The sequence below is a fragment of the Polyodon spathula genome, chromosome 26 (assembly GCF_017654505.1).
Source record: "Polyodon spathula isolate WHYD16114869_AA chromosome 26, ASM1765450v1, whole genome shotgun sequence".
Classification (NCBI taxonomy): Eukaryota; Metazoa; Chordata; class Actinopteri; order Acipenseriformes; family Polyodontidae; genus Polyodon; species Polyodon spathula.
In genome coordinates this window covers 10355743-10367870 of record NC_054559.1, presented here as the reverse complement: position 1 = coordinate 10367870, position 12128 = coordinate 10355743, and the positions used below count along the sequence as shown (strand labels likewise).

Below are 12128 nucleotides of genomic sequence, written 5' to 3'. Positions count from 1 at the left end.
TTTCTGCACATCTGTAACAATTAGGTACAATTTCTAAAGTGAGCCAGTCATATCTACACGGAACTGTATATAAAATTAATCAAACATTATGTGATTTTTTAAAAAAAGAAATGATTATTAAATTGCTACACAAAGTGAGTGAGAAAGAGGCAGAAACAAAACTTAGTAATTAAATGGTTTCAAAACATGAACAAGGAGGTTCAATCCACAAACCATAAAACAATCAAAGAAGGCACTAGAATTCAACCACAGATCGACTGACAACTGGTACCCAGCAGTCACCAGCAGAACTTGTAAGATGCATAGTTTTTGGTCTTATTACGTTATTTCCTGCAGCAAGAGTGAGAGGGAATGTCTCTTCAAAATCATCTGTCTTAAACCACATTTTCTTTAAAAGGAAAAAAAGATGAATCTCAGTGTTCCATGAAAAAATGAGAATTCCAGGACAGTGGCAAAGTTTTTTTTTTTTTTTTTATCCAATAAGCCTGTTTGATAGCAACCAGCATGGATAGTGCATTTTTGTTACCTACAGCATTGTTGCTAATATATCCCAACAACGACAGATATTGAAGTGTCCTACGTATAAGGCTTTTGCAGCCAAGTGGTTTTCACAGAGTACAGTCAACGTTCCCATGATGTTGCAGTTCGAAAGCAAAATCTTGGATATACCACGGCCCAGGTGTAGCATTTAGTTGCAGGCGATGTTTGAAAGGTGCTGCCACGACTCACTGGAAAGCATGCTGCAGAAATGTTAGAGAAGTTGTTCCTTCTGATAATTCGGAAGAGCGTTTGCTTTCAGCATGCGAGAATGGAGAGAGGTTTAAGTGATAGTGCTGAGTCTGCTTCACAACGCAGTGCTCTCAGTGTCATGGTCAGTGTTCTGCAGCTGGTGATTAAGCTCTCGGCCAGCCAAAGGAGTCACTTGTTCCACAGGAAGCTCAGGGATGAAGCTGCAAGGCTGCCCTTGCACAGTGGTACTGGAATCTGTTCAGGAAAACAGGAAAAAGTACTTTAGCCACCTCGAGTACTATGCTTCCCCCCCCCCCCCAAATATAATCAACTGGTTTTTATTGATTTATCATGTGAAATTTAATTACAGGTATTCAGATATGCATTGTTAACAGATGGTCCTTCTGTTCAGGTGTATTCATCAAAGTACTGTATGACTGTAAAAGTTCCATCTTATTATTTCTGCTTTACTCTATCAAGTTGCACTTTCTTACTATTTAGACAGGGCCTTTTAGATTGTCACTGGCACTACTGGGGAAAATAAATCACTATACTGCATGTAAGCAAAACGTTTAGTTACAGTACTACAACTATACATAAAACTGATAATTAGTATAAAGCGGACAATCAGATTTCTAAATTGTAGCTGCTTTATGTTCCTGGCACGCAGTTCAAACTCATTTCAATTAATTAACTGCTGGTTACTCTGAGCAAAGTTCACGGCAGTAGTTATGTTAAACATGTTTTTTTACAATTGTGGGTACAATGAAAAATAACTCAAGTGTAAGAAAAACAAACCTACCCATTTAGGTCTACCTTTTCATTAACTAAAAATTACAACAACATAGCTCTCATATCTAAATATGTTTAATCTTATCAGGATTTAGGCAATGCTACATTCCCTTCAGGATATATAGAATATATGATGTTAGTCCTACATGCTCCTCCCAATAGATGGGACTGAATACATTTGATATGCTGTATCTGAATTATTACAACTTGAAAACAAATGCATGATCTTCATATGCAGGAGATAACACTGCTTTATCCCTAAAAAAAAAAAAAAAACACTACCTAAGACTACAAAGTGAAAATAGTGGTTGCAATGTTAAAAGGCAGTATAAATTATATAAATGCTACAAACCCATAATACATACAGTTGAAATCATGAAAGTGACTTCTGAAGTTCATAATCAAGTGTCCATATCAATGCAGTCTTCACACACCTGTCTTTATTGTCATTGGTCCACATGCAGTGTTAGTAACCACACAGGCAAGCAGTGTTAGGACTGGAACAGGTTACTGACAGACAGATGCAGCATGCAGTGATAAACATTGCAGATGAATTACTGGCCAATCATTTGCTTTGTCTTACCATAACTTTCCAATCTCCGCTCATACACTGTAGAGCTGGTCAAACATCTGCGTTATTTAATAGAATATTTACAATTAGAAGAATTTTGTATCTTTTAGCGCTATTGTTTTCTTTATGGTTTGCATTAAACTATTAATTAAATTTCTAGCACATTCTAATATATTTACATATATATTTACATATATTTAGCATGCATGTATGGTGAATGAAAAAAAAAGTTTGCCTCATTTGATTGCCAATTCATAATGTAAAGGCACGTAGAATAAAAGCCTTATCTCTTAGGTGAAAAAAGAAACTCAGCTACTCTAAGGAATATATAGATCGGATAGCTTTTAGCTGATAATTACATTATTAATAATACAAATTTCATTTAGTTTTACTATTTTATAAAGCAGTCATTTAATGTACCAATATACATTACATTATGAACCAAACTTTATAGTAAAATGTTAAACAAATTACCTTCATAAATGGCATGTTTTTAAACTTAATTGTAGCAGCTAACAGAATTGAAAATGTTACTGTTTTTCAGCAAAATCTGAAAAGGCCAAAGATCATAGTGACGCAAATGCTGGTAAAGACACATGCCAAAGGAGGAGGGGTCAAGGGCAAATGGGGCTGACAATGGTTGCTGCACCCTTAGAAGCAACTACATATTTTTCAAATGGCTTAACATGCTTCATGCACTGATACTCAAAAGTAATATTAAAATATTTGATTGACATGCATATCAGAATACAACTATGTAATAAATCATATCTGCAGCTGTGTGAAAACTGGTGATCAGAATAATTAAAGTCCCTTTGGAAGTACTTGTGAAATATGAATAAAAATAATTAATTTGAATTTGACATGACACTTGACACCATTAGGATTATGTGACCACTGATGAATAACACACTTGGGACATATGGGTCATATTACAGTATATGCAGTACTGTATATAACCCACAGTAAGTTTTAATCTAACTTTTTTTATTTATTTTATTTGTTTAAAGGCTTCTTTTGATGCTAGCGTCTGTGGCAGAATTCAGGCAATGAGTGTGATTACATGGAGGGCAGTGGTTTAGCATCTTTTTATGGAAACGTCACAATGCAATGTCCACAACGAAATGGCGAGCAATATGTAAAAAGCATATGAACAACAATGGGAGACGGTGCAAAAAATATATCACGTACAAAGAGCTGAGCAAGAGCATCTGCAGCTGCAAGTACGGATGTCTCTGTGTTTACAAACCTTACTGATGGAAAGATCCCCAACCTGTGAAGGCATTAGGACATAAAGCTATTAATTGACATGTACTAACAAACCACTATGTTAAGGTATGGTGCAAAATAAATAACACAAAATGCCATTAGTATAGCATACTATATTAAACTGACATTTGAGTTTATTTTGTTACATGTTTTGTTTCCACAGACTTTGCTATTAGTAAGGTCACTGTAAGAAAGTAGAAATATCAGTAACAAAGTAGCTTTGCTGACTTAACTGAACATAAACATGAGTATCAAATGTATTCTATACACACGATTTTCACAGCTAGAAAATACATGCCTTAACCCTTCAAGGAATCTTAAATAGCAGGAGTAGAGGCCTCCTTGTTGTATACTGCACCATTATTAAAACATGATGACATAACCTCAATGCTATATAACTATATCACTAAGGCAGGATTTTCTAATTTAAAATAAATTAAAATCATTGCTACTCAATCCCAAAATTAGTAGGCTGCAGTGTTCACAAGCTCCTGTGTATACAGAACTCAACCAGGTCATGCAGACGATGCATCAAACATGCCTTTTAGTTAGCTGGACCATGACCTTATTCCATTGTCGATGCAAGTGCAGTTCTGAATTGACAGGACAAAAACAAGTGCACTCATTCACTGAGCCACAGTGTTGCCAGTATGTAAATCACAATGCCAAATTAAATAAAATAAATTACAATTTTCTCCTGTAATTGACAAACATGTGAAAAGTTGTCAGCTGTGTTACTAAGTACTAAACATACATTTCTTGAAACATTCCCCGACTTGTCTAAACGTGCCCAGACTAACATCTTATTATGTTTGTGATACTTTTAATATCATGACTTCACAATGGCTTATGAATCAGCCTTTGAAAAAAAAAAAAAAAAAAAAAAGTAGCAATTATAATATTACAAGATATCAAAAATGAATAAAAGAAATAACACAAAGACGCCCATGCGAGAGGGATGGCTTACCTGTGATTATTTTGGAAGCTGTGTTGGCGTTGCCATTGGAGTTTTCATTCACAGGAGGCTGTGGTGGCGGGGGCACGCTTGGCCTGTGTCTGGGTTTCGGTACAGGCCGTGGCCTGGGCAAAGTGTTGGACTGTAAGGGTGACGAGTTCTGGAGGCTGTCATGGCCACTGGTGGGTGAAGGCTGGATAGCTGCTGCTAGAGGAGTTGTCCCTCCATGTGTGACTAAGGGAGGGGTGTCAGGCGGTGTGGGGGTCCTGGGAGGAGACTGTTCTGGTCCTCCTGACTCACTGGCACCCCCGGTGGCCTGGCTGAAGGCTTTGGGCTGTGCTGGAGGAGTGGCCTGTGTTGGAGGCTGTGGGGGAGGATGGCTCGGGGCCTGGAATGTAAGTAGATTGCTCGAATGTCTGCGTGGTTGGACAGAGGGCTGGGCAGGAAAGTGGGGCTGCACTGAACCCTGATTGCTGGGCTGGCTGGGAGGTGAATGGCCTGTCCCCTGGCTAGCAGATGGCTTGGGAGACTGGGTAAACAGTTGACTGGCTGCTGAAGGAGGTCCTTGGCTGACAGGTTGTGCAGGGGGATGGTTTCCAGGTTTTGGTGGGGCTGGAGCAGGCTTCTTTGTAGCTTCACGGAAAAGACAATACAAAAATATACATTTTTAAAAGATAACTAAACAAGATAGGCTTTTCCCAAAACAAATATATCAGATCATGACTAGACTAAAAAATATGTAGTGCATTAGCTGAGAAAATGTCACGTTACAATTAATGTTATAGATTTTTATTTATTTATTATTATATTACTAAATCCAAGGGGCACCTGTAATGCAATTTTGCTAAAATGGGTTTTGTTAGCTGCTCAAATTAATAATGTAGGCACCTAGTAAATGATAACATAACCCTTTTTGTTTTTTCACAATATAATAAATGTCTGTGTCTCAGAGGCAGGAACCCTGGCTCACCTCTCCTGATCACGTGCGGGCTGGGTCCTGTGGTGTTCTGTGTGTGCCCTACACCCAGCTGGTTGGCAGTGGTGCCTGCAGAGTGAGGCTGGCTCTGACCTGAAGCTGCAACGTTGCCACCATTCCGCAAGGGTGGAGGTGTGGATGCCGTGTCTTTTGGTTTTGAAGAGCTGAAAAGTTTTTAAAGTAGCTTTTAAAAGGACTTGCAATTTGACATTGGAGAAAGTTGAGGGTTTTTTTTTTTTTCCTCTAGTTAATGTAATTTTGACCCCCCCCCCCCCCCAAAAAAAAAAGCTTCCCAAAATCACCTAGAATTTCAGGACTAAGATATAACAAAAAATAAATATATGAACATAATTTCGGTCGTTTATTTAACATCATGTAATCAAAGAAACCTACCAAATGCTATCACAAAAGTCTACTGGAAGCCATAACATTAGTACAGTATTTCCTGTTAGATTTAGAAATTTCATATTTGTCAGTTTTTCGTTAAGTATAACACAAAACAGTATGTAAATTCAATATGTTAACATTATGAAGCAGAATGTATAAATTCTATAGGGTGATGCAAAACTTTTTGCCATAGCTGTACTCTTCTATTCAGTACACAGTCTTATTTTCAGCCATCATTTCTTTGGAAGTGTAAAATTCCTGAAATTCCTTATAGAGGAGGTACACGTTTCCATAAGGCTTACCCTTATCAACAATATTCACATAGCAACAGAATCGGACCATGCAGAAGCGCCAGGGTGCTTCAGGTAACTTTTATAAAAATCAATGCATTATTTAATTTTTTATATCAATTTAAAACAGTCCAAAGATATGAACAGTAGGGGGCAGCAGAAAAAGTTTTATTTTATTATTTACCTTCATAACATGTATGTTAGGCAGGGTGGTAAACACATTGGCGTTTACGAACAAAAGCGGCAAGCAATGTACTGTATACACAATTTGCGAAATAGAAGTAATACAGGGATGCTGCATTTAGATTTAGCAGATGTCAATAATATATAGCTTTACCAGGAGTGAATTAAGGAGTACATAAGCCATTCTGAACATGACCAACCTTGGTCAGTTTTCTTAAAAGTTTATTTTTTAAATGAAGCCTACAGTACTTCAGTACTTCTTTACTCCGACACCTATATATATATATATAGACGAAGACATGTCGGGTGATTTCATATTTGTCAGTTTTTCGTTAAGTATAACACAAAACAGTATACCCTATATATATAGTACCAGTCAAAAGTTTTTTCTCTAAATCTTGTCTTCTAAAGTTGTCTCTAAATCTTGGATTCCTCAAAATAGCCACCCTTTGCCATAATAACAGCCTCAAAAACACAAGGCATTTGGTTAACAAGTTTCAGCAGGAAATCACCCGACATGTCTTCCCAACTCTTCTGCAGCAATTCCCAGAGATGTAGGGCACTTGTGGGTAGCTTTGCTTTGACTCTTCTGTCCAGTTCGTCTCATACGAGTTCTATGGGATTGAGGTCTGGAGACTGGGCAGGCCAGGTCATTAGATTGAGTTGTCCTTCACGTTCCTTCTTCGCCAGATAGTTCTTGCACAACTTTGAGGTGTGTTTCGGGTGCTGAGAATGAAGGACTGCCAAAGTAGCCGTAATCCTGATGGAATGGCATGCCTCTGAAGTATGCTAGGATAGCCATGCTGTTTGAACTTGCCATGGACTTGGTAAAGATCATGCAGAACTCATGCACTCAACCTCTCTGCGTCTTACAAATACTTGGCGGTTGGACCCAAATATTTCAAATTTTGACTCATCGGTCCATAAGACCGACTTCCACTCCTCAAACGTCCAGTTTCTGTGTTTTTTGGCCCAGCCAAGTCTCTTCCTCTTATTCTGCACTCTTAACAATGGTTTCTTTGCAGCAATTCTTCCAGTTAGGCCAGCTTCACGCAATCTCCTCTGAACAGTTGATGTTGAAACATCTGTACTTCTAGCAGCACTTAGCTACAAGCTGCGCTTGTATTTCAGGGGCAGTTAATTGCCGGTTTTGCAGACTTGTGTCTCGAATGAATTTGTTCTCTGATTCTGAGGTCACCCTTGGCCTGCCTGACCTTGTTCGGTCCTCAAGAGTGATTTGGTTTCTTCAAATCGTTTCATGGTCTTGGCCACAGCAGTTACAGACACTTGCAAAGTTCTTTCGATTTGTCTAAAAGATTGACCTTCATTTCTTAAAGTAATTACAGTCTTTTTTCTTTGCTTAACTGAGCGTATTTTGCCATTTTCTTCTCCCTTACATTCAGGAAGGACAAACTTGTGCCTGTACTACCTATATTTATAGTAATCATGGACCCTTACCTGTTAACAATAATTGGTGACAAAAGGTTAATTAGGTTTTAACTGTCTTGGGCGTCAGGCTGAAATCCCCTTGCTTTGGGTGACCATTTCATTAAAACTGACAATATTTACACTTTAATTTAAAAATTAAATTTTTGAATGCAATTCACTTATGATTCAGCTTATATAAGTACACATATCACATAATGAAATATTAGGTGTTTATAGACAAGTTTATACAGTTAAAAGCATAGATAATAATGAAAACTCTGGTTTCAAGCAGGTGTACTCAAACTTTTTACTGTACTGGTACTTACACTTAACACACACACACACACACACACACACACACACACACACACACACACACACACACACACACACACACACACACACACACACACACACACACACACACACACACACACACACACACACACACACACACACACACACACACACACACACACACACACACACACCTGTCTGTATTTCTGTTTCTTGATGCCTAGCTTAATAACTATTATGCAGCACCATCAATAATGGGTCCTGCTATCATTATTTTAACTGAGACTTTTTATACCTTACCTGGATTCCTCCGTTACTGGTATTAATGGTGGCACTGCTGCAGTACTAGCAAGCTGACCCTGAGCACAGCCTGATTGGCTGATCTCAGGGCCTGCGCCCATTTGCTGAGCCTGCAGCTGTTGCTCGGCAACAGGCTGTGGCAGCACCCCCCCAGGCTCCACAGGGGGCAGGGGGGGCTGGAAGGCAGGGGACGTGTGCTTTCTATTAAGAGTGCCTCCTCTACGCGGAGTCTGATCCAATAGTTTACCACCCAAGCTACAGAGAGAGGAGACAGTGAACACAGAGACATGCCATGATGAGAGCCACAGCAACACTTGCACACACAGGGGAGGTGCTACAACAAAACAACACCACCACCACCACCACCACTATGATATGACAACCATGTAAGGCAAGACTCTGTCAGTAAGCATGCACAGTTTCAAAACAAGTTATTAATGCAATGGAAGCAAGACACGGCTTGTTTATACCACTTGTGTATTGGTGTAGTGTGATATTTTTAAAACTTCAGGTTTTAACTCATACACTGCTATTGGAAGTCAGTGTATATTGAGTGTAAGGTGGATTAGTCAATAGTTCTCTGACCTGAAACATTATGGCTAAAGTCAACACCCCTTTTAAGGTGTTTAACTGTTGTTTTCCTCAGATTCTATATAAATTAGAACTGTCAAGCAATTAAAACAATTAATCTTAGTTAATCTTGGTTTTAATTGCACATTTAATTGATACAATTACTGCATCCACCTCATTTGTTTGTTTTATTACTGATGCTATTCGTATTATTTGTATTATTTTAAAGTTACTCTTATTACCTATAAGATCTTACAGGTCTTGAACCTTCTTATCTTGCTGACCCCATATGTCCCTGGTCGTTTCCTGAGATTGAAAAATGCTAATCTTCTGACAGTCCCTAAAATTAATTTGAACTCTGTCAGAGGCTGGGCCTTTAGTTATAATGCCCTCGTCTTTGGAACTTGCTCCCGATTCATATCAGGAATGCTAGCACAATCTTTTAAATGCTGTTTGAAAACATAGCTGTTAGTTTACTTGTAGCTGGATTATATATTAGACACAGGCTTTTTTTTATATTTCTTTTGTGAAGCTTGCTAGAGTGCTTGCAAGAAGAGCGCTATATAAGTGAAAGTTGTATTATTATTATTATTATTATTATTATTATTATTATTATTATTATTATTATTCAAAAACAACTCTGCATAAAAAAAAAATGTTGTCCTATTTCTGGATTAATAGGGTTGCCCCTTCTTTATAGTTTTGTATTTATTTACACAGAATTATACAGAAACTTTCCATTATTTGTTGTTAAATTGATTGAACCAACTGCTAAATCACAGTCAGTTGAAAATGGAGTCAGTTTACTGCTCACCTTAATGCATTTGAAATTATACTGTATATTATGGAACACTTTCTTTGACAAATCCATACACGTTTTATATCAATCTGTAATCAATCTGTATACAAGCATCAGTATTTCAATTTAAACCATGTTAAAAACTGTATACATAAACACACACGTGTACATTATTATACATGACTATATTATTTATTTTGGTGACACAATATTTGTCAGGTTGAGATGAACTGATAAGTTTTCAGGTCCCGGTAATGTATAGACTGACAGCATTAATATACTAAAAACGTCTGTATTCACGGATATCTAAATACGTACATATATATTTAAAAAGAAATACCTGCAGTAGGAGTCGAATTTTACTAATGAGAAGAATACTCTGTATAAAACAGACGATGCTGCGTTCAGTATGATTCTTTTGTTACATCGCATATCACTGCCTCTATTACTTCAATTTGGTGCCGCAGCATTTATTTTAAATTGATCAAAATGACAGCAGCCCTTAAACGAGGGCAGCGATTATAAGAGGGGGGTCTTTAGTAATAACACTATGCTTTACAAACGCTGCAATATTTTATTACATGATTTAAGGCATTTTAGAAGCGGCGCCGTGAGATGCTCCGATCTGCAGCACTGTACTCCTGTGTGTGTTTGGGGATTGAATACAGTACATTTACTGACAGTCAACGAGAGCCTATTAGAGTTGGGAGGTCAGGGGAGCACTGTACCAGCGAGTGTACCGGTTGCTACGGGGCGGGACAAGAAGAGGAGAGTGAACGGTAGTTGAGTGTGAGGCAGTTGTTTTTTCTTAATAAAAAAATAGTACCTCTGAATATCGGTTTGATTTCTGTTAAAGATAAAATATATCCTACTGTTTTTTTTTTTGTTGTTGTTGTTTTTATTGTCACTGTAATTTACCTGCTTGTTTGTAATTTCTCTGTAAGAGAAACCAAAACTAAATCTTCTCTGAGAGATTAAGCGTGTTTTTTTTTTTTTTTTTTTTTTTTTTTTCATATATAACTACAGGACTGAGTAAAATTCCAATTGAATAAAAAACAAAACAACTAAACCCCCTACACAAGAAGATACCAGATTTTGGACAGCTCTTAGCTTTGTTCCTCTGAGTTGAAGTTTTCACCACCCAAGCTGAGGACGAGGTAAACAGATAGGCCTTGTTTTATCCCCTGCTGTGTTCACGCTGAACTGTGCCAGGGGAAAAAAAATGGATATGAACTGCTGTCCTGTAAGTAGTTCATCTTGGGTTGTCTGTGGGGACTGTACCATAAAATACAATTTACTTACTAAGGTGTGTGTACATTAGTTTGTATTACATGGTGGATTGAGGCTGCAGTCTCTTCGGGGGTGTCACATGTACATAGCCAGAGTTGCGTGTTTCTTTATTTATTTTTTGAACAGGGATAGCAGAGAAAATACCTTTACGTTTCTTTATTGAGAGCGGTGTTTATTCGAGGGAGACATCTATTAAAACGCTGATATCTGAGTGAGGCGTTAATTTGAGTATTAGTCTTTTGTATAAAGACAGCTGATACAGAATAAGTAAATAACTAAATGACATAAATAAATAACATAAAATGTTTTTGAAGTTCATACCGTAATTTTCTTTCTTTCTTTTGTAGTTTGTTTTGTAATTAATTTTCTGTTAAGTCACAGAATCGCTGTTCAGCAGTTTTTTCATTCAGCCATTTTATCTTGTTGATGGAGTGGAGGTGGAGGCCATTCCTTTGAAAATGGGCAGGACTGACAATGATGTGAACCAATCACATGACAGACTGAGACTATTGCCCAGTGGTGTAAGGATTTGAGGGCAATAGTTAAATCTATTTGAGCTCCTATTATGAGGTTTTACCCAATCACAGGACAGAATTTCCAAGCATTGACACACACACACACACACATATATATAAATAAAAACACACACACACACACACACACACACACACACACACTGCTGTCCTCCTTGATCCCACACACATCCTTTGAGTAAAGTTTGGCAAAAAATATGTAAAATAAAAAAAGCATGTCAACTGTAAACATGTTTTTTGGTTGTTTTGTTTTTTTTTAAAGGCGTGACAAACCTATTTTGTTTGTTTATTTTAATAATGAAAGTTTAACCCCTCAACCAGGTTTTAATTCGACATGTACCTCTCTACTCTCCTTGAGCTGCAAGAATATGAGGCAGCACAAGACGGGTAACCAAGAAGAGGTGAACAGGATTTGCACACTAAAAACTGCCTGGGTTGGAGGTTTAGATCCCAAAGAAATCTCACAAAGCTGGACCGCATTGATCCGCCCAACCTCTTGTAATACTGGGCTCACCCTGAGCCCGAGCCCCGTGTCCCACTCACCTGTCCTTCCTCATCAAATCCCCCTCCAGCACGGCCATGCTGACTGGCCTCTTCCTTTCCAGCGTCCCACAATCAAACTCGCCCCCGTGGTGGTTTGTGTGATTGCTGGGAATCGGAGCAAACATCCCAGATACGTTGAAATCAATTTCTGAGGAACAAAACAACAAAAAACGATTCAGTTCAATTCTTTATAGTTGAATAAGGACCCATTGAGAT

At 38.0% G+C, this 12128-nt stretch overlaps 1 protein-coding gene across 5 annotated transcripts in view; it reads right to left on the bottom strand.

Moving 5' to 3' along the window:
- Window positions 1-422: 422 nt before the first annotated feature.
- Window positions 423-12128, bottom strand: part of arhgap17a (Rho GTPase activating protein 17a) — a 57389-nt gene continuing 45683 nt past the window's right edge. Inside the window, exons 16-22 of one of the 5 annotated variants that reach the window (XM_041229899.1) lie at window positions 11913-12060; window positions 8178-8432; window positions 5287-5456; window positions 4329-4949; window positions 3342-3365; window positions 2105-2151; window positions 897-984 (exon numbers count right to left, since the gene is read on the bottom strand). In XM_041229899.1, coding sequence (XP_041085833.1) covers window positions 3343-3365; window positions 4329-4949; window positions 5287-5456; window positions 8178-8432; window positions 11913-12060 — 1217 coding nt within the window. In that variant the 3' untranslated portion in view covers window positions 897-984; window positions 2105-2151; window position 3342. Of the gene's footprint in view, window positions 985-2104; window positions 2152-3341; window positions 3366-4328; window positions 4950-5286; window positions 5457-8177; window positions 8433-11912; window positions 12061-12128 lie in introns of all 5 variants that reach the window. The other 4 variants (XM_041229898.1, XM_041229901.1, XM_041229897.1 and 1 more) reach the window with 4 other exon arrangements.